The following is a 23,739-nucleotide window of genomic DNA, read 5'->3' as shown; positions in this document are numbered from 1 at the left end:
GCATATACTGTAGATAGGCATAAACACTTTAGTACACAATAGGACCAAAAACACATGTAAATGTCATTGTAAAATGCCTTTTAAATGGTTAGTGAACTGTCATTTTCTGCAAGTGGATTGCAGCTTTGAAATAGAGCACACCTTCCAAACCAGTGTGAAAATTCACTTTTTTCCTCCTCTTTTAGTAAGTATTGCTTGTAAAAGACTTTCCTGAATTCACTGACACCATGTAGACATTATGAACAATAAATACTGATCACAAAATTTATTAGGGTCAAGTCCATGTATTGAGTCGATAAGTCGATATAATGATAATTGTGACAGGCAAGCCTTTCAGTTTTCAAAATTGGTTCCTTCACACCATTATCACAAAAAGTGTAACTGGAATGGTTAAACTGCGGAAACAGTGTATTTGCTGTAAATATATTTCCCGTTTACTGTATTTATACTCACCAGGGATTGAGCTAAATCTAATGAGCCGAACCTCATTTACTGACAGCATGGCACACATTTGATCCATAAACATCATCAGATTAAAGTCCTCATTACGTGTTTGTGTTGTGCTGCAGAATGGCCAGACTGCTCTCATGCTGGCGTCAGAGCAGGGCAGTCTAGAGATTGTGCAGGAGCTCATCCGGAGAGGAGCAAACATCCATCTGGATGACATTGTAAGTTGTGTTTCACTTTTCATCTCAAAACACAGGCAGCCGAGAGACACAACATGAGATATCATGGGCTAAACCATAAACTTGCACATTGTTTTTCGAGCAGGATTGTGAGTGTCACTTCAGTTTTGCTGGACTCTTTTGCCTAAGAGTTTGTCAAAATTCTAGAAAAATCTAGTGTAAACATTAAAATTGTTTCACATAAAGACAGTCAATCACATTTGTTTTTGTGAATTGTGGGGACATTACAAAGGTTTCCATTGTTTGTTTTTATACTGTACAAACTGTATTAAATATTGCTCTAATCCTACCCAACATTCATTGGAAACTGTACAGTTACTTTCTAAAATAAATGTGTGATTTATAAAAGTCTGTGTGTCTTATAAGCTTTTTGAGAAATAAGGACATCAGCAATGTCCTCATATTTCACCACCTTCTTGTAGTACCTGTGTCATACCTATGTCATTATACAGGTTTTTGTCCTGATACAGTATGTCACAAAAACATGTACAGACTCTTATTCTGCTCAAACTCGAGCACAGGGACATGTGGCAATCACCTTCTTGTAATACTTGTGTCATACCAGAGGAAAGAGAAGAACATTGACATGTTCCAGAAATAAAAACGTGCTCTTTAGTCCTTTTTCAGGTTTCCTCCAGTGTCATCAGGCTTTATATGGAAAGATTGAGAGCTGTTCTAAAAATATTGGCTATTATTGAGTGTAATGAGATTTGTTTCACTGAGTAGACTTCTGTTATGTCTTTTTAATATAAACAGCATTCTGTGTACATTTTTTTTTGAGTTTTTGTATACACCGTAAAAACTTTTGAGTTGTATACATGTTTGTATCTACATGTGCATATACAGTATATGTGTGTATATAAATCTGTGTGTGTCTGTGTGTGTGTGTGTGTGTGTGTATGTATGTATGTTTGCATGTATATATATTTGTTTGTATATATATATATATATATATATTTGTTTTTTTAATCAAATATACATTTAACTTTTTCCACATTTTCTTATGTGACAGCCTTATTCTAAAATGGATTAAATTAATTTATTTCCTTAATTCTACACACTATACCCCATAATGAGAATGTGAAAAAAAGATTTTTTTCAAATTGTTGCAAGTTTATTAAAAATAAAAAACCTGAAAGACCTCATGTACTTAAGTATTCACAGTCTTTGCTCAATACTTTGTTTATGCACCTTTGGCAGCAATTACAGCCTCAAGTCTTTTTTGAATATGATGCCACAAGCTTGGCACACCTGTCTTTGGGATTTTTTTGCCAATTCCTCTTTGCAGTACCTCTCGAGCTCTATCAGGCTGGATGGGAAGCAACTGTGTACAACCATTTTCAGATCTCTCCAGATTAGGATTTAGGTCTGGGCTCTGGCTGGGCCACTCAAGGACATTTACCGAGTTGTTGTCGAGCCACTCCATTGATATTTTGACGGTGTGCTTTGGGTCATTGTCCTGCTGGAAGATGAACTGTCTGAGGTCAAGAGCACTCTGAGGTTTTCATTTAGGATGTCTCTGTACATTGCTGCATTCATCTTTCCCTTTGTCCTGACTAGTCTTCCAGTTCCTGCTGCTAAAAAACATCCCCACAGCTTGATAATGCCACCACCATGCTTCACTGTATGGATGATATTAGCCTGGTAACAAGCAGTGCCTGGCTTTCTCTAAATGGCATTCACTCCAAAGAGTTCAAGTCTAGTCTCATCAGACCAGAGAATTTTATTTCTTATGGTCTGAGAGTCCTTCAGATGCCTTTTGGCAAATTCCAGGTTTCCGTCTGGCCACTCTACCATACAGGCCTAGTTGGTGGATTGCTGCACAGATGGTTGTCCTTCTGTAAGGTTCTCCTTTCTCCACAGAAGAATGCTGTAGCTTAGATAGAGTGACCATCAGGTTATTAATCTCTCATCGAGTTATAAAACCCTGACTAAGGCCCTTCTACCCAGATCACTCAGCTTAGATAGCTGGCCAGCTTTAGGAAGAGTCCTGGTGGTTCCAAACATCTTCCACTTTTGGATGATGGAGGCCACTGTGCTCATTGGAGCTTTCAGAGCAGCAGAAATTTTTCTATAACCTTCCTTAGCCTTGTGCCGAGACAATCCTGTCTTGGAGGTCTACAGACAATTCCTTTGTCTTCATGCTTGGTTTGGGCTTTGACATGCACTGTCAACCCTGGGATCTTATATGTACAGGTGCATGCCTTTTCAAATCATGTCCATTCAGCTGAATTTACCACAGGTGAACTCCAGTTAAGCTGCTGAAACATCTCAAGAATGATCAGTGAAAACAGAATGTGCCTGAGCTTAATTTAAAGCTTCATGGCAAAGGTTGTGAATGCTTATGTACATGTGATTTTTCAGGTTTTTTATTTTCAATAAATTTGCGACAATTTCAAAAAATATTTTTCACGTTGACATTATGGGATATTTTTATGGACAATTTTGAGGAAATAAATGAATTTAATTAATTTTGGAATAAACCTGTTACATAAAAAATGTGAAAAAAGTAAAGCGCTTTGAAAACTTTCAGGATGCACTGTATGTATACATGTGTGTATGTATATATATACATAATAAATATACACAGTGCACATGCTTAAACTATGTCAAAACTAATATTTTTTTGGATGTGATTAATTGCAATACATTTTTGCCCAACAGGCAAAATGATTAGCCTTCCTGTAAAATGTCCTCCCTCCATTAATTATTTTGGGAAATATTTGAAAAACTATTTTTAGTAAAAAAAAAATAAAATCACAGGAGCACTTATAATATTGCTTACATACATGTATATAATGTTTCTTTTATATCTATTACTTTATTATAACAAAAAAAAAGACAAATATAATGTGTTGATTGTAGTGTTGATTGTTTGTGTCTGCTTTGCTAGACTTCAGTTCTTCACCGAGATGTATGATTTCATATATGTGGGTGGGCCGTTGAATATAATAACTGGTAGCTTGTACTGTCATTTTGTAAATGACTAGCTGATGCCGTTTACAGGCACAAACACTTTAGAGCTTCTCGCATTAGCAGATGTACAGTACAGTATAAAACCTTTGTAGTAACAGTCCAAGAAAACTTCGCTATGACCACCTGGTATGACCAGCTGGTAAGATCTGAAGCTCCACATACATGAAATCTTTAGCTCTTCCTGAGATGATGACGATGTACATGTAATTAAATCTTTTTTGCACTTGTATTAGGATTGCTGGACTGCACTGATTTCAGCTGCTAAAGAGGGACACACTGACGTGGTGAAGGAACTCCTGGAGAACAATGCCAATGTGGAGCATCGAGACATGGTAAGATACAGATTAAAGCAGCTGGCTACACTAAAATCAGCAGCTGTTTTTGAGCATCTCATTGTCAGTGATGTCAAATTTTAACAATCCCCCCAAAAAAACCTTACGGACCTCTTTTGATCCATTGAAATCTTTAAGGAAAGTTTGGCTTATTTTAAATATTAAGATGTTGTTTTAATTTTTTTTGTTGAATAAATAAAGGCAAAAATTATGCAAACATTTATTCTCACTCTCAGAAATAAAGGTACAAAACCTGTCACTGGGGCGGCACCTTTTCAAAAGGTACATTTTTGTTCCTACCAAATCGTTAAATGTACATATTAATACTTAAAAAGTGTACAAATGTGTACCTTAAAGGTACAAAATTGAACCTTAATATTACAAAAGTGTACCCTACGGATAATAATGTCCTGTATGGTACAAAAGTATTTGTTTTTTAAAAAAAGAACCTCCCCAGTGACAAATTTAGTTTCTTTATTTCTGAGAGTGTGTGGAGTTTATCTAAGCTTCAGACGCTGAATGACTTACCTGCGGTGAATATACAGTAATGCTACGTGACATTGTTTATAAGCTGTTTGTTTGTTTCTGTAACAAGTTGTGATGAGGAAAAGATGTAGGTTAAACTAAAACAGCATGTATACATTTTTTTACACCAAAATGTTTTACACTAATTATGTATTAGCTTATTTAACTTATTGTTTATTTCAGTTTTATTTAACTATATTCATTTTAATTATCTACATGTATTTATTTGTTCTGTTGTTTGTTTTTTCATCACACAGTTCTTTACTTTTTAACATTCAAAGCCTTAGAAACTGTGTGTACACTGAACCGCCCCATCTGGATTCCTTTAATTCCTACCTTACTGGAATATATGATATGTGATACTCTGTGTTTAAGATCAGCAGTTCTGTGCAGTCCTGTATATAAACTATCATGCTGTGGTCAAGTTTACTTTCTGATGGCATGAGCTGCCTATCTAGACAGCATTTTTGTTCATCATAGGCACATTTAAATGCAAAATGGAGTGTTCAAGTGCGTCTCTGTTGCCCATAAATGCTGTCTGGTTGGCAGCTAAAGCTTATAATAACAAATAAGGAAGATAAGAGACAGCCGATAGTTTGAGTCACTCCCTGACTCAGGGAAAATGTGTTTTTCCACAAAGTCCTGTGACTGAGAGATTATTATTAAGGACCATCACGTGGTAATATAATGACCTTGGTATGTTTGTGTTAAGGGGGGCTGGAGTGCGCTCATGTGGGCCGCTTATAAGGGCCGTGTGGAGGTGGCAGGTCTACTGCTGGAGAAGGGAGCAAACCCTAACATCACCGGACAGGTTTGCAGAGCCTTTACCTGATGCTTTCAAACATGTATTGTATATTAAAGCAAGACACTGCAGGAGCCGGTTGCACCAGCAGTGCGCAAGTTAAAACATAGCCTAGTTGTGACTTAAAGCGACACTACACGCTACTAAAGATTTTTGTGTTGCACCACTGAACTTAGTTTAAACGTAACGTTACGTTTTAACTTAATATTTACGGCAGCATCCCCTCACGTGTAACGGTGGAAAAGAGATGACAGAGAGATTATTTTACATCGAGGAGCTCGAGATGATAATGAATGATCTTTCCTTACTAACAGCCTTATTTTCCTCCCAGATCTCGCATTTTTTCAGTTTGTGAAAGAAGAGTTTAGTTTTTTTTCAAGAAGTGCTTTGTGTTTAATCTATCATCAATTAAAATGAGAATTTCTTCACAACTTGAGTTCTTCTCCCAACTTTTCGTTTCATGTGTAGGATATTTCATGTGATAACTTCACAATGTAGGCATGTGCGTCATTTGTTACAGTGACTGACTGTAATGTAATGCAATATAAAAATGTAATTTGTTGTTTCATTTTCATAGTACAGTTATGTATAACCGTTCTGTCTGGTTCTTAAATCTGATTGGCTGATAGCCGTGATATATTTAAGTAATATCAGCACCCGTAAAGCCTCTTTACCCTTTGTGTATTACACCGACCACATACAGCCAGCAAAAAGCAGACACTAAAGATCTAAAGTTTAAAAGATGCTTGCTCAGCTGTTGAACTGTCAGCTCATGATTTGAATCCGGAAGAAAGTAGTTCCTCATACAAAAGGGTTTTTGAGACTGATTTTGTTTTTATATACTCAATTATTTCGTCAAACTGTTGTATAAACGCAATATCACACTCGTAGCAATGCGATATAGCTGTATTTTGGCACTGGTGGGGGCACTAAGGCATGCCTGCGGCCTTGTGCCAATGCACACCTCCGCCTCCCACCAGTGCAGATATACAGCCATATCACACTGCTACTCGTGTAGCACACTCGTAGCAGTGCGATATGGCTGTATATCGGCACTGGTGGGAGGCACCAGTGCCGTAGGTCGAGAATATCGCAGAATATCGCACAGCTATCAGCCAATCAGATTTGAGAACCAGACAGAACTGTTGTGTATGTGTATATATATATATATATATATATATATATATATATATATATATATATATATATATATATATATATATATATATATATATATATATATATATATATATATGGCAATAAAGAAATTTAAATGCTTTTTATTGAATATTACATCATTCAATGTGACTATGCTTGATTTTACGGAGAGCTTATGACCTAATAACTACTATTTGCATTAAGAACAAGTGGTGCAACTGAAGCAAGAACAAATTTAAGTACAAACTAGCTAGTAGTTTCTAAACCCCTAGTATAAACTTTACGTTACAGTTTAAGAAAGAACAGCTGGTGCAACCCTACCCAGGTAAATAGTGTAAAAAATGAAAAACACCTCATTTGCTTGCCCTCATGGGGTTTTAAACCTTTACAAGTTTCTTTCTTATGTTATGTTTGAAGAATGCTGGTGGCTGGGAACCAGAAGGTCAACTTCCATGATAGGAAAAAAAAAAAACATGGAAGTCAATTTTGATGCCAGCCATAAACATTTTTTCAAATTTTCTTAATTTGGGTTTAATAGAAGAAAGAAATGCAAATTGTTTTAATCAAGTAAAATGAAAGTAAATGATGACATTATTGTAATGTGTTTTTGGTAAACTGTCACTTTAACGTTATACTTTGACATATTTTAAAATACTGATTGATTACATTAATTAATAAAGATTGCTTTCTTTTTGTCTTACAAGTTTTCTAAAATACTATGTTTGAATTTGCATATATTATAGGAATATATCTCTATTAACAAAATATATAAGTGAAGTCAGGATTACATTTTGGGTGTCTTGTTTTATCACTACTGTGAAGAGACAAAAAAAAAACATTTTACAGTTTTTTTTTGTAGAATAAAATTTTAGAAATCGTATTTCATCAGGGAATATTATGTATGAACCTATTTCTTTGTAAAATTCTTCAGAGTATGCACAGCTCAGAATAACTGAGTACACCCTATTTTGAAAATGAATATTTGTATCCATTTCTCAGTGAATATAGGCAATGTATTGCGGTGCATTTAAACAAAACAGACTTATTAAACAGATAAATTAATTAAAAATATATATTTTAGTCACCAAACATATTTAGAAATTGAAGGGGAATACATTTAAATTTAAGATTGTAAATATTCAAAACATAAAAATAAAAATAACCTGCAAAATTTTAACAAAATGTTTCAATTTTATTTTGCTTCTCTTGATTTTTCCTCTTTTTTAAAATTTGTATTTAATATTTTTCTCTAACATATACATTTGGGTGTACTAGTTTTTGGACCGTTATTGTAAGTTATTCTGTTAGATAAGCTCCAGATTTGGCTTCAGTACTGACTAATCTAATGTATATGCAAAAATATAATATTGTAGAGCTCCCTATTATAATATAAATTGAAAAGAGAGATTTGTGTGTAGTGTTCTCAAATATGCTGAGCACCGTAGATATAAATAAAACTGTTAAGTTAGAAACAGCCTTTAAAAATATGTAGTATCATTGAAATCTGCTAGCACAAACTGATGAAGTGCAGTAAGTGAGACACTTGAAAGTGTATTTTGGGTGATTTCATTAAGCACTTCATGGTAAGACAAAAAGGCAGAAATCAAGAAAACAACAATAAAAAAACAAATACCGTATACTGTATGGGTTTTTGACTGCAGTGTCTTGCCTTACAAACAATGTCTTTCTTTGAGTTTTCTTCTCTAGGTTTGGATGTTTTCTGTGGTGTGTGATTGTTTTTGTGTGTGCCAGTAGTACAGTGTTTACCCCATCATATGGGCGGCAGGACGAGGCCATGCAGAGATTGTTCAGCTGCTGCTTCAGCATGAAGCCAAAGTCAACTGCTCTGACAAGGTGCCTTATCACTCTATCTCAGAAAACGCTGACTTGAGCTTTCACTGCATTCATACACACTGATGCTTAACTTACAAAAACAAGAGTCAACTGTTTCAACATGAAACCAAAATAGAGTCCACAGTACTCTTTGGAGCAAAAGTTTGAGAGCAAAAAACGCAAAAGTAATGATACTGTACAAGAGCACATTACATTGATCAAATGTGACATTAAAGACATTTACTGTATAATGATGCACAATTTAATATACATTTGATCATTTAAACTTTAAATAAGTGCTGTTTAAAAAAAAAAAATGTTTACAAAAGAATCCAGAAAAATAATTTATGTTTCCTCAAAAGGGAACACTTTTTAAAAAAATATATAATAATAAATATTATTATTTTAATTATATATTTAAATATATTAAAAAAATTGTCCCACATCAAACAGCATATTATGCAACATATTAAGAGATTAGGCTTGCCAGCACAAGTTACTTTTTTTTAATGTAATAGTTGTACAGTGAATTTAAATTATAATGATTTATAAATAAATAATTTATTTAAATTGTCATTTAAATTGTGATAGTTATTTGAATATTACTGTAAATGGATCTGTCTTTTAACAGCAAAACAAACAAACAAAAAAACTTACCCAAATGGAATGGAAAATATAATCTGTATATTTATTTATATAATCAAAAAAAAAAATTATATATACTAATAATTTATCAAATTATATATTCAACTGCAACATAAATGGAAAAGCAACAAGAAAATAGAGTTGCTAATTTTATTAAAATCACTGTAATTCATCACTTAAAATTATTTGTTCTTCTATTATATGACAAATAATACTCATTTAGTTTATGAATTATTATCATGGAAATTCACAGCTATTATACCAAGTAGTGTAGCTCCTTTGCTGATCTGTCAATCAAGGATCAGGACTCGATAAACAGATAAATGGAGATATAAACGGATGATAATAATTACAGAATTCAGATAATGGGTGGTTTTCTAAATGGCTCATCTTGAATTTATAAATAGACTCTTTACTTCCTTATGCTTACTGTTCTTACCTGTGAATTTGTTTAATAGTAGTTTGTCATTGTTTTTGTCAGTATGGCACCACACCACTGATTTGGGCCTCCAGGAAAGGCCATTATGACTGTGTGATGCACCTGCTGGAGAATGGCGCCAATGTGGACCAGGAAGGAGCGGTATGTGCTTCTTTGTGTTTTTAACTTATTTTTAGTCAAATTTAAATGGTTGTACAAAAACAGACTGCCAAAACCAGCTCAAAACTGCAACATAAGAGAGACAATGCAGACTGGGTAAATTATAAAGATAAATTATTTATAAGCAAATAACATAGAGAAACAGAGGATACAGTTTATAAATAAAGTCAGTATAAGTGGAAGTCAGTGGTGAATAGCGTTTACATGATAGTGACCTGAGATCATGATCCAAATCCACTCACTAATCACCAACCAGGCTCTGCAAAAATCAAACAAAAAAAATAACCATGTCCAATACAAGACCTAACACAGGCACAGTGCAGAGTGAAGTGGCAAGTAATCTTGGGAATGAAAAGATCATCCCACCAGTGAGAAATATTGAATCAAAAGGTTTTGGAATGTGACGTTTTGGACATACAAAGACATAGCCCCTCTGTGATGTTACCACAAGGATTTTTCACCAAAAAAATAAAAATAAAATAAAATAAAATAAATAAATAAAAAAAACTGTAATTTCTTAAGCATACCTGTTTTCTTTTAACATGTCATAATAATATATTGGCATATTGAATTGCTTAGGTCAGGTAACATAAAATTTGTACAGCCTTCTATCAAACCCAGCCTCATTGTAAAACATGCATCATCTGCCTTAATTATTTGCCAAACATAAAATGACCACAATATAAATAAAACCTGGCAATGTCAGAAAAGTTGCCCTAAAGAAGAAAGATAGACTTAAACTTATTCAATTACAAATCATAAACCCGGTTAAGTTGTTTTGTGGTATTTATTTGGTGTTGCGAAAAGAACTTTGTTGAAATAATGTTATAAGTGTCCATAATATGTCCCTGTAAATATCATTAGTGTAAAAGGGAACAAAAGTGTTTGGCATCCTACTTCCCCTTTAGTATTTATTTGACCTAAAAACTGCAGTCATAGTATTCTGCATAACATCGAATATTCTACTAATACCAGTGTGTGAATTATACATTGATGATTGGGGGGTCAACTTTGTCAGTAGTAGTTTGGCTATACGTGCTTCAGTTAATCCAATTTATGAAGTTATTTAAATTACACCTAATTTATGAATAAAATGTATATTTTTTTAGTGTTTCAATGGATATTTAGGGGCTATTTTAGAGGCTTTTATTTTACTGTAATGCTATGTCTATTTTTTCTTTTTTTTTAGCCTACATGTAGATATAAACACCTATTTTACAAGAAGTGAAGTTTCACAAATAATTTCGAGAGGAGCATGTGATATGATTGACTGCAGCTGGTCACCCATATACAATCATTAGTTAGCCAATCAGATTAATCCAAACTCACTATAAGTAGCCTAGCTCGAACTACTAAACCCCCCAACCACCCCTTCTTCTCCTTTCCACCTTTACCACGGGGAGCTCTCGAGAACCACCTGATCTCGTACTCCACTTATTTGTCAAACAATATCTTAGTGTGAACTCTTGAAATGTGTTTTGTAAATACTTAAGATGTCTATCGGTGCTCTAGAACTGCCAGTTTCAGTCCGTTGAATAATATTTTTCCCAGCATTGATTAGCACGAAAATACATTTACAATGGGATGAACCGTTATAGGCCAATGTATATTTATATTATGCATTTTTAATTATCAAAATTTAAGATAAAGATCAGATAAGAGAAAGATACTTGTTTTGATGTCCTTCAGGGGGGATCAAACGTTAATTAGAGGGTTCAATCCCTCCCCAAACCTCCCTGTAATTCACACCCTGTCCCTTCCTAATATAATCTCCTGCAGAACTCGATGACTGCTCTGATAGTGGCCGTCCGAGGTGGTTTCACTGAGGTGGTGAAGGAACTGCTTAAGAGAAACCCCAATGTGAATATGACCGACAAAGATGGCAATACAGCATTGATGATCGCCGCTATAGAGGGCTACACCGAGATCGTCCAAGACTTGCTGGACGCAGGCACATACGTCAACATCCCTGACCGGGTAGGCCTTCTCCTATCACACGTTTAACCTTGATTGTTGGTATTTGAGGAATCTCGACCCTCATCCATCTTGTGCATGTATATGTCCTAGAGTGGAGATACGGTGCTTATCGGAGCCGTCAGAGGAGGTCATGTGGAGATTGTCCGAGCTTTGCTGAATAAATACGCTGATATTGATGTCAAAGGCCAGGTAAAAAAAACAAAAAAACATCTCCACTGAAGCATGTCTATCTCCAATATCTTCAATCTCCATATCTGTCATCACAACGTCCTGCATGCTCATCTACACAGAACAGCCTCTTTGTTTTAATGGCCTTTTCACCTCATATTATAAACATATTATGAATCCCCATGTGATTAAGGAAGTAGATATCATCATGACCTCCTGTCATTTGATTCGCTTTGGCTTTGTTTTTGATTTTAGGATGGTAAGACTGCCCTGTACTGGGCTGTGGAGAAAGGGAATGCTACCATGGTACGAGATATTCTGCAATGCAACCCTGATACTGAGGCCTACACCAAGGTAAGGATGTGATTCCTACTGGATTTTTTGCACTATAATCTTGTATGATACTTATAAAATATGACGCTAATAAGAAAGATGTAGTTATTTGGGCTTACTTGTGTATGTGCGGTTTCTCTTAATGTGTCAGGATGCAGAGACTCCACTTATAAAAGCCACCAAGATGAGAAACATGGAAATCGTGGAGCTTCTATTGGACAAAGGTGCCAAGGTGTCAGCGGTGGATAAGGTAAAAAGATGTCATTAGACATGAATCACAAACATTTAAGGCATATTCTAAGTAACCATAAAATTGTTGCACATACATGCACATCATGTCTTTCATCTTGTGAAATGAAGCATACATCATTTCACTCGTATAACCATTTTATATCAATTTAAAAGTTACATATAGTTTTTGTCCTTATTGCTTTCACTGACATATTTATCTACCAGCATAGGTCCTGATGATAAGTACTGTACCAGAAATGAATTGATGTTAAAGATTTTGATTAATTTCTAATAAAGAAAATAATTATTGTGATTATTTTCCATAAACTAAATTATACATTTTCATCAGGGTGCTAATTATTCATTGACAATCAGGGGGTTAACTTTTTTGTTAATGTTAATTTGTGTAACATGCAAATTTATTAATAAAACATGTTTTGAGCGATATTCAGTGTATTCCGACTTACAGAATTCTCTGATTAGCTATTTCAGAGGTTACTGTAAGTCAAACTATACAAAGTAGGCATCTATTTTGACTTCAGGTGTTATCTACAGTATATCTTACACAGCTATCTTATGAGAAAAGTGTTTTGTGAACACTTACAATGTCTGTAAGTGTTTCTTTCTTTCTTACTTATTGGTGCCATTACATATTCACAATAGTATGAACTGTTATAGGTGTGGTCAAATGTATATTTATATTATCTATTATTTTAAATATTAACATTATTATTTAAAATACAGATCAGAGAAAACTGTTTCTTACTATTAAAGGGCTGACCCACCATAGATCTTGTTTTGACGTCCTTCAGGGGAGATCAAGCTCTGATTAAGGGGGTAATCCCCCCCCAAAGCCCACTGTAATTCACATCCTGATTTTAGTGCATTTTTATTGTGCAATGTCATTTTAAAATGTGCAATCAAACAAACAAACCTCTCACACGTACAACTTTTTAGTATATACATGCAAGACAATCTCTGTTCTTACTTATACACCTGCCTATTTTGCCTGCAGTGCTCAAAAGCAGAAAACAAGAAAAAATGTTGCTGCACAAGCTAAGCAAGCATGAAAAATGTGCCAAAATGTTAAAAAAGAAGTTATTTATTTGCATCAATTTAGACACATATTAACAAAGAGTGCATGGCTCCAAATGACTATTGCTGTTTTAATAGGTTTTAAGGATAATTTTGTCCTAAAGGTTCTGAGTGAACTGTTTTTCATGTAGTGTAAAATATATTTATGAATTGAATGAGCGATGTTTACATTTTCTGCTAGTTGTTTTTTCAAGGTAAATTTTGCAGTTTTTCCAAAAAATAATGAAACTCAGTAACCAAATTAAACAAGGATGTTGTTGAACACATACAAATACATTTAAGTACAATTAGGTACAAATCACTTTCACAGTTCTGTACAAATATTTCTTATTCACTAGTAAACTGCAAACAAATATATTTAGCAACTTTGTCCTGAAGCTGCATTGTTATTTTCTCAGAAAGGTGACACACCTCTGCATATTGCCATCCGTGGGAGAAGCCGCAAACTGGCTGAGCTGCTCTTGAGAAACCCTAAAGATGGCCGTCTGCTCTACCGGCCCAACAAAGAGGGAGAAACGCCCTACAACATTGACTGCACACACCAAAAAAGCATCCTCACACAGATATTCGGAGCCAGTGAGTATTCCATCAACTTACAGATGTCAGTTTCCACAAATTCTCTAGAGCAACCGACATTAATTAATGATCAATTAATCAATTCCTCCACCAGTTAACCATAATAATGGAAGATCTGTCTGTTTTAGTGGCACATTTTCACTGGCATAACAGGATGTGGAAGGTATTGTGGGATTATAAAAAAAATGATAAGTTAGTAGAATCGTTTAATTAATAAACATAATAACTAATACAGTATACATTGTGTATTATGTTTTGCCAGATGTACACATTGGCAAAGTTATACTGTGAAAGCCACAACAAAAACAAAAAATTGTAGATTTAAAAAATCATACTTAAGTAAAAGTATCATTACTTGCCAAAAATGTAGTGTAAGGAGAGTAAAAGTATCTGTTGTAAATATTACTCAAAGTAGTAGTAAAAAGTAGCCCTTTTAAAAGTAATTAAGAGTAGTGAGTAGTATTACGCTATTAAAAGCTGATGCATTTACATGGAGTTTGTGGATATGTGTCAACGTAACATTCTGTGGTGCATTAAGTTATTGCTCAGCAGGTGCACGTCATAGGATGTTAATAATCTAGCCAGCGTCTAAGTACAACATTATTTTAATGTCCAATAGTGACGTCAAATTATGTTGATATTTGGTTGATTTTAGGTTGTTTTAGAAAGTGACCAAAATCCAACGTCGGGCCAACATCTTAAACCAACGTCATATTGACATCAAGTACTGACATGCATTCATCAGGTATACCAACCAAAATCCAACATCTGATACAATTATTAGTGGTAACGTCCACACAATGTCAAACTGTAACATCATTACACATTGATATTTGGTTGATTTTACGTTGGGCCTTGACATTGAAGTCGACCTGACTTTGAGTTCTGATGTCAAGCAGATTTTTATTTCCAAGTGAAATGCAATGTTCCCATGACATTTTTGGGGTACAATGTCTATCTGGCGTCATGTTGACATCTTGTACCTGCTGGGTGTTTAAGGCCATTTTAGGGTCATGGCCTTTAACATGGCCTTATAAGGTCATTTTCTAATCAGTGACATGCATCTAAACACTCTCTGGGTCAATATCTGTAAAGATTTTGGGCCTCTTCTTGACATCTTTTGGACATCTTCTTTTTAATGCGTCTCTACAGTTTGCTGCAATTATAAATCACTTATGGTCTTTTTGGTGGTTAATTTTGATGCAATATACCTTCTATGTGCGATTTAATTGGATAGACAGCACTGATTTTTTAAATTCCCATAGACAAGAAAAAATAGTGACTGCAGGTTGAAGGAAAAGTAGTGTTAAAGTACCAATACTGCACTGAAAATGTACTCACAGGAAAGTAAAAGTACAGATTTTTACTTAGTAAAAAGTACTTAGTGAATTACAATTGCAGAGAAAAACTACTCAATTACAGTAATTTGAGTTTTTGTAATGTGTTACTTTACACCACTGCAAATTATGTATGAGCATCACTCTGTGAAAACCTTCAGAATATATGTATGTATGTATGTATGTATGTATGCTGACTTATTCTTGAATAAATCATTGCAGTTTTGTGGATGTAAGTTGAAAATTAGAAATTGTGGCTAAATTCAAGAGAATTCTCACATGTGGGCCTGTACCTCTCAAAGGGTTAAAATATTTATCGCAGTTAAAACCTATGGATCCAAATTGATAAAGTGTAATAAAAGAAACTAGGGCTGCACAATATATTGTTTCAGCAGGGATATCACAATGTGCATCTGCAATAGTCATATTGCAGTAGGGCTGCACGATTCTGGCAAAAATGTGAATCACAATATTTTTTGCTCACGATTCTGTAAATGTAAAATAAAGGTTAATATGATTCGCCTTTTATTATTGTTAATTCTTAAACGTATAGTAAAACAACAATAATAATATTAGGCCTATGTGTAGGTCTACTGTTGCTTAAAATGCTAAATTTTGTACAATCATTATGGTGGACTTGAACAGACTTTCAATATGTCCTGTTTGTTAAATCACAGTAAAATTATGTCATCAAAATACAACTATTCATAATTATAAAGTTGATTTATTATGTTTACGACATGTGCTTGTCATCTGCCATTTACAACATTATTAGACCATTTGTTTTCACTGGTAAAATTAGAATTTTGTCATTATTAGATTCCTTCTTGCATTATATTCAACAATATGCAATCCAGGCTCATTCTGGAAACATGCCTAGCGGACGTTTATGGAGACCGAGAAATACGTCCTGAGTGGTACGTATTTGTGCAGTTTTTGTTTTCACAAATCCGCGAGAGGCTGCTGTGTGCACTTTTTTGCGTCTCGAACGCCTTTCGCAAGGGCGCGCCATTCGCGCCTGTGCTGTTCTTATGTAAAAAGCCATCGGAGGCTGCTGTCGAGCGACGGTCTGTCTGACGGACTGAATGACTGAACGATTGACTGGGCGGCTGGCCAATCGGCCGACCCGGCAACCCTCCTCCTCCTTCTTCCCTAAACCCAAGCGACGATTTACAAAAATCGTCCGATTTTGACCGCGTTTTCGGATTTCACCACATTCTCGCCCGTTATGAACTCTTTCGCTTTATTTTTTGGATTCTGTTTTCTTATCTGATTTTTGAAATCAGTCTTCCCCGGACTCGAACCCGGTCGTCGAACGCGGCTGGCTCCTTCTCCTCTGGCCTCCGCTCCGCCAACGTAACATGACGAGCTAACAGGACAAACTGGTTGCGGCGAAAAGCCCTCCACACGGAGGAGGTGAGCCGTCAGCCGGCGAGCGCGAAGAGGAGCGATGTCACACCACCCCGTAGCGTTCGCTAAAAAAAACGTAATGCAGCCATACGTACCTCCGGCCATGTAAATCGCGGTCTCCAGAAACGACCGCAGGGCTACGTTTTCAGAATGAGCTTGGGTTGACATTATGTATAGGCTAGGGTTGTTATACTGACATAGTAAACATTTATTTTCATGCACAACAAATGCGTTATGATCATTTAAATGATGTGCGCACAGGTTTCTCTTTCACTTCCGTGTGCGGCTCATGGCTGCGTCACTGTAAAAAAAAAACATGTACATGCAAATCAAACTTCCCGCACGGCCCTCAAACGATCGCTCTGTGCAACAAACTGAACGTTATTTACAACTTCATTACCTGTTTTCACAGGCTATGCAGGTTGTGTTCACTAAAGTAGGCGTCATGCGTGCACGCGCGCATTCTCGGTAGTAAACAAACATTGCGTCACATGTGATTTTTGCGGCCACAAATACATCATTACATGGAGACAGAAATTAAATTTTTGAGTGAATTATACCTTATAAACACAGTATTTAACGCCATTTGAATGTGTCAATGTTGCTGTGAAGACTTGTGCGCATGCCTTGCTTCTCTCTTGACCCTGGAAATATAATTGGCGGAATCATAGAAAAGCTGAATTAAGATTGTGTGTAGGGTCGAATCGAGATCTTTTTTCGATTAATCATACAGCCCTACATTGCAGTATATGCATTATTGAGTTGGGTTTATAGTTAACCAGAAGCCATAGTTTTTATTATTATTATTTTTAAAGTAGAAGGCTGCTTGTGTTTTTTGAGCATTTGACTGTATGAACATTTTAAAAGAGTTTAAAGCATTTGGGCGCAATATATTATACCATTTGTACCTTTTTATTAAGACACAATTAATGTCATTATTTATACAATCAAGACTATGCAGTGTTCTCGTACATTCATACATTTATTTCCAATTTCTGTACCTGAAAACAGTTTTACAAAACCTTGTAATTTGTTTACAATTTTTTTAATCATTTTTAATATAACAGTCAATCTGATTTAATGAACAATTTTCAGCATTATTCAAGGCATCTGATGTACCTGTATTCATATTGCACAATTTATCATAGAAAAGAAAAATATCCTAAAGTCACATTTTTCCAATATTGTGCAGCCCTAAAGCAAACTATTGCGACTAAATATTATGTTGGAGGTTTTCTTTTTTAATGGACTAAAAAATGGCATAAACTTAATGGAAAGCCAAAAATTTAACACCTATTGAAAAACCAAATCTCAAAATGAACCAGTGCATAAAAACACTGTTTTTGCCAGTAGTGTCTCTCGACCATCAATGATGTGCTCACTAGATTATTCATTGATATCCCTACCTCAGTCAACCCTGTATCTCAAACTTTTCCTCTGCAGAGCACCTGTCTCCCTCTGAGTGTGATGGAGATATGCTGGGTTATGACCTGTACAGCAGTGCTCTGGCTGATATCTTGAGTGAACCCACAATGCAGCCTCCCATCTGTGTGGGCCTTTATGCCCAGTGGGGCAGCGGCAAGTCCTTCCTACTGAAGAAACTGGAGGGTATGAGCCTGACCACATGTTAAATGCTATGTCATGCAGTTTATTGAATCACATATATAGGTTCCTTGTTGGATCTTTATCATCTAGGTGAGGTGTGATTTGTGTGTGTGTTTTTTTCTGTATACCAGATGAGATGAAGACATTTGCCGGGCAGCAGGTGGAGCCGTTGTTTCAATTTTCATGGCTGGTGGTGGTTTTGACTCTGCTGCTGTGTGGATCTGTGGCTTTGGTCCTCGGCTTTGCTGTCGACACAAAACTGGCCATCGCTGTAGCCCTCACTCTGCTCGCTCTCATGTACATCTTCTTTGGTGAGAAATGGACAAATTTATTGTCCAGAGTATTTATATTGGCCAATTGTACTTTTTTTATTTGCAACATACAACAGTGAAGGAAAACTTAAAATTAGGGATGCATGATATATCGAAGGCCATATCGTTATCGGCCGATAAATGCTATTTTTAAGATTATCGTTATCGATCCGATGTCTAAATTAGGCTGATATCTTTAAGCCGATAAATTTCGTAATTGTTGCCGTGCACGCGTGGGCGGAACATGTTCAGACTTGTTCATGGATCTCTCCTCGCACTGATTATTCTTTCAAAGTCCGTCCTTTCTTCATGTGGTATTGCTGTGCATTAATAACTCAGTAAGTAACCATTATACTTATCATTGTAGATATGTTTGATTTAGTGTCATTGTGTATTTTGCTTCAAATCGCCTCAGGAAAAAATATTACATATGAAAGCCTTTCCTGCTCTGTCTCTTTGTTGTGTTAGAGATAGCAGGGAGATTTACTTATTACTCCAGGCCCGAATAATATTAGTTTCGGGGTTAATTATTTTAGTTGCAGCCGGTGAATGAATGAGGACCTGAAAAAAGCGCTCCTCTTTTCTGTCTCTCCCTCTTCGCTTCACACACACACACACACACACACACACACACACACACACACACACACACACACACACACACACACCCACACACACACACACTCACACACACACATACCAAACTGACCTGCACACGTGATGCGCTAAACAAAAACTTTACGAAAGGTTTTTAATCTAACATAATTTTTTGTTATTATCAACGCATTGCTTCCCATGTGTTGTTGATGTAAGATTGTATTCAGTTTGATCGGAATATTCATATTGATTATAACGAGCTCGCGAGAGCTTTTACCGCACGCGCGCACACGCACAAAGATCTGACAGCCTTCACACACACATAGATCTTGAGCCTTCACAGATCAACAGGGGTGAGCCTAGGTGCACCGGTCACTGAATCCAGCATACGGGCCACACGTTCTGTCTTTATATACTGCTCTGTGTGTGTCATAAAGTCATCTGAGCTCAATGATCAGGTTTGTATCAAAATCCGAGGGCAAATCTGCGCCCTCACAACGGTTTATCATAAACTTTTCATTGATCATTTTCCCTGTGATTGACAGGAAGAACAAACACAGAATCGTTGATGCTACATGTGTTCAAAAGAATCTAAAACGCCAAATAGGATGAATTCATGTCGCATTTTTAAAAATAATACATAAATATATCTATATTACTTGTACTGTGGCTCTGAACTGTCAAAACACCTCTAAAAAAGGCTTTTTCGGACATGACATATTTGTACACGCGCACATTACTGTAACCCGTTTTATTCAAGAACATTTGAGCTGGTTTTAGTCCTTAGCTCTGTAATTTTCATCTTATTTAAAATATATTTAACTTGCTTGTTAATTAAATCCCATTTTGTTATTTAACCTTTTAATTTTATGCAACAGTCAATTTGCATGTTAATTTGCTATGAAGAAAATGAAATAATGTATTTTTTGCATGCTGATTTGTGTGTAATCAAGAATATAGGTTTATATTATCACCTTGTAATTTTGAAATCATAGCTTTTTTGCTTTGAGTATAGGCTATTCAGTTCAAAAGAGCAGAGTTTCAGCTTTTATGAAGTTTGCTGTATAAAAATATAACATTTTGAAATATTTATAATTATCGGCCTATATATATCGGCTATCGGCCTCCAAGTCTGAAGAATTATCGGTATTGGCCAAAAAATCCATATCGATGCATCCCTACTTAAAATGTATGAATTAAAAGCTACACATATATAAAAATAAACATATATTTACATATTATTATTATTATTATTATTATTATTATTATTATTAATAGAATTATTATCATTATTATTACGAGTCAGTTAGCGAGTACTATTTATTTATTTATTTATTGAAATTTTTTACTGTATTAAATTGCAGTGGATATACTACTATATATGACTGTATATACTAACTTGAAGTGATCATCACAATATAATAATAATAATAATAATAATAATAATAATAATAATAATAATAATAATAATAATATTAATATGATTATTATTATTATTATTATTATTATTATTATTATTATTATTATTATTATTATTATTATTAATATTATTATGGATACATTTTATTATTATATATTATTATATACATTATTATGGATACAAATTAAATGATTTAATTATATATTTTTATTATTTAAATTAAAGAAAATATTATATTATTTAATTGTAGATATAAAATTGTTAAGGCTTTCACAAGTACTATTTACTAATACTACTGCTAAAAATTATAATATTAACAATTACATGGTGCCATGGTAGGTAGTGCTGTCACCTCACATCAAGAAGGTTGCTGGTTTGAGCCTCGGCTGGGTCAGTTGGCATTTCTGTGTGGAGTTTGCATGTTCTCCTCGCGTTTCGCGTGGGTTTCCTCCGGGTGCTCCGGTTTCCCCCCCACAAGTCCAAAACCATGTGGTACAGGTGAATTGGGTAGGCTAAAATAGTCCGTAGTGTTTGTATGTGATTGAGTGTGTATGGTTGTTTAATGGTGAGGGGTTGCAGCTGGAAGGGCATCTGCTGCGTAAAACATATGCTGGATAAGTTGGCGGTTCATTCCACTGTGGTGACCCCCAGATTAATAAAGGGACTAAGCCGAAAAGAAAAGGAATGAATGAATAGTAATAATAATAATAATAATAATAATAATAATAATAATAATAATTAATATAATTAATGTATATAATTACTTTGATTAAAATTAAAGGCAAGTTGTTGTTTTTAATTAGCATCTAGTTAGTTGCCAGTTATTTCTTTGTTATTTATAAATAAATGAACAAATTAACTAAACAAAGGACAAATAAATGAACCATCAATTTTAAAATAATTTTAATAATCTTTAGTTATTTTATGGGGATTTTTTTTAAGACAACAATTTGCCTTTTATACCAAATTTTTATATCTAGATTTATATCTAAATAAACACAAGGCACCCCGTATTTCACCCCACTCAGTCCTTAAAAGGTTAGTTTGATCAACAATGTAATTTCTGTCATCATTTACTCATCTTCCACTTGTTTTAAACCTGTTTGAGTTTCTTTCTCTTTTTGAACACAAAAACACACAATATAATTTGAAGAATGTTGTAAACAAGTAGCCAACATTTCTTATTCTTCAAAATATCTTATTTTGTGTTCACCAGAAAAAAAAGAGGAACTACTTGAAAGGGTGTAAATGGTGAATGTTTCTTTGGTGGAACTAATATGCACTAAACTGTACAAATAATAATGTCCAGCAGAGTGCAGCATTGCACTTCACAACCAGACTCTATAGATTGTGAGTTGAATTGTCAGTTCCACAGAGAGGGGTCTGGATGCAGACATGGTATAGTTGCCAGCTGAGCTGCCCTTAATGCTTTTTAATGCACCAAATATCCCCACCCTTAACCCTACCCCTCACAGTGATGTCACTAGCTCCATTGAGTGCATTATGTCTGAGATTGCAAGTCTGAGATATGCAGTTTCAGTTTGCACCCAGACACTTCTGGTTCCACATCTGTCTTGCATTCTCCTAAACTCCAGGTTAAGTTTAGTTCATCAAAAAGTGACTGCACCATCTCATCGTCCTGTTCTCATGTACTGTGTTGCAGTGTTGGTCTACTTTGGTGGGAGAAAAGCAGGTGAGAGTTGGAGTTGGGCCTGGGTCCTAAGCACCAGACTGGCCCGACACATTGGCTACCTGGAGCTGCTACTTAAACTCATGTTCGTCAATCCACCAGAGCTTCCAGAGCAGACCACCAAAGCCCTGCCTGTCCGGTAAACACATCCCTGCATTTCACTGCTGTTTAATTAGACACAATTTAAGTAAAAAAAAGGCTAATTCTGTAGGTTTAAAGCCCTCCTGAAGTGCTTTGAATTTGTAGCTTTGTTCATAATGATATAAGGGACTAAGCTGAGAGAAAATTACTGAATAAATAAATGATTGTTCGAAAGAGCAATCATTGACATCCACCGTAGTAAAAAAAAAACAGATGGAAGTCAATGGCTGTATTTTAAAACATTCTTCACATTATCTGGTTTTGAGTTTAACAAAAGAAAAAAACTCAATCAGGTTTGTGTGAAATATCCCTTAAAGACCCCCAAAACTCTTGAATTTTGATTTGAGGGGACTTTAAAGATGTAATCTGCTCTGTCTGTGGGTTTGCAGGCAGGATAAAGAAAGCGTTGGATTACCTGAACATTCTGCTGAAATGCGCACATGTGCGAGGCTCTTTTTCAGTCAGTCTTTTTTTGTTCTCCATCTGTCCAGGTTTCTGTTCACCGACTATAACCGTCTGTCGAGTGTGGGAGGGGAGACATCCATGGCTGAAATGATAGCCACGCTGTCCGATGCCTGCGAGAGAGAGTTCGGCTTCTTGGCCACCAGACTCTTCAGAGTCTTCAAGAATGATGAAGCTCAAGGTGGGTCTGTGGAATGTGCAGTATTAAAACACACTCACTGCTTTGAATTTGTTGTAATACTTTTTTTTGTTTTATTATTATAGAATAATATTTGACAAATAATATTTGACTAGATATTTTTCAGGACAATTCTATACAGCTTTAAGTGACATTTAAAGACTTAACTAGGTTAATTAGGTCAACTAGGCAGGTTGGGGTAATAAGGCAAGTTATTGTATAATGATAGTTTGTTCTGTAGATTATCAAAACAAAATAAAGCTCAAAGGAGCTAATAATTTTGACCTTAAAATGGTTCTAAAAAAAAAAAAAACTGCTTTTATTCTAGCTGAAATAAAACAAATAAGACTTTCTCCAGAAGAAAAAACATTATCAGACATACTGTGAAAATGTCCTTTCTCTGTTAAACAACATTTGGGAAATATTTAAAAAAGAAAAAAAAATCAAAGGGTGCTAATAATTCTGATTTCAACTATACAAGGCTCTCGGATGCAATGGCTTTTATCTTGGGAAAATGGTCTGGTTATGCATGATGTACAGGATTGTTTAAACTTTTAGTTTTGCTCATATGGTATTGTAATATTCGTTAATAGTTTGAATTAATTTCTTTGGAGTTTTTTATTTATTTATTTTTTCTTGAATTAGAATGTAAT

General features: G+C 35.1%; 1 protein-coding gene across 11 annotated transcripts in view; it reads left to right on the top strand.

Annotated features, from left to right (window-relative positions):
* kidins220a (kinase D-interacting substrate 220a) overlaps nt 1-23,739 on the top strand; it is a 154,795-nt gene that overhangs the window by 14,506 nt on the left and 116,550 nt on the right. For all 11 annotated transcript variants that reach the window (XR_012393039.1, XM_009293186.4, XM_694244.9 and 8 more), the window contains exons 3-16: nt 570-668; nt 3,896-3,994; nt 5,232-5,330; nt 8,235-8,333; nt 9,439-9,537; nt 11,335-11,532; nt 11,623-11,721; nt 11,956-12,054; nt 12,185-12,283; nt 13,758-13,935; nt 18,126-18,290; nt 18,419-18,598; nt 22,279-22,444; nt 22,938-23,089. Coding sequence is in view for 10 of the 11 variants with exons in the window: in XM_009293186.4 (XP_009291461.1) it covers nt 570-668; nt 3,896-3,994; nt 5,232-5,330; nt 8,235-8,333; nt 9,439-9,537; nt 11,335-11,532; nt 11,623-11,721; nt 11,956-12,054; nt 12,185-12,283; nt 13,758-13,935; nt 18,126-18,290; nt 18,419-18,598; nt 22,279-22,444; nt 22,938-23,089 (1,831 nt within the window). In the remaining variant the exon portion in view is untranslated. The remainder of the gene's footprint in view (nt 1-569; nt 669-3,895; nt 3,995-5,231; nt 5,331-8,234; nt 8,334-9,438; nt 9,538-11,334; nt 11,533-11,622; nt 11,722-11,955; nt 12,055-12,184; nt 12,284-13,757; nt 13,936-18,125; nt 18,291-18,418; nt 18,599-22,278; nt 22,445-22,937; nt 23,090-23,739) is intronic.

This window comes from Danio rerio, chromosome 17 (assembly GCF_049306965.1).
Source record: "Danio rerio strain Tuebingen ecotype United States chromosome 17, GRCz12tu, whole genome shotgun sequence".
NCBI classification, from domain to species: Eukaryota; Metazoa; Chordata; class Actinopteri; order Cypriniformes; family Danionidae; genus Danio; species Danio rerio.
Note: the sequence above shows the minus strand (reverse complement) of the source record. Positions and strands in the feature narration are given on the sequence as shown.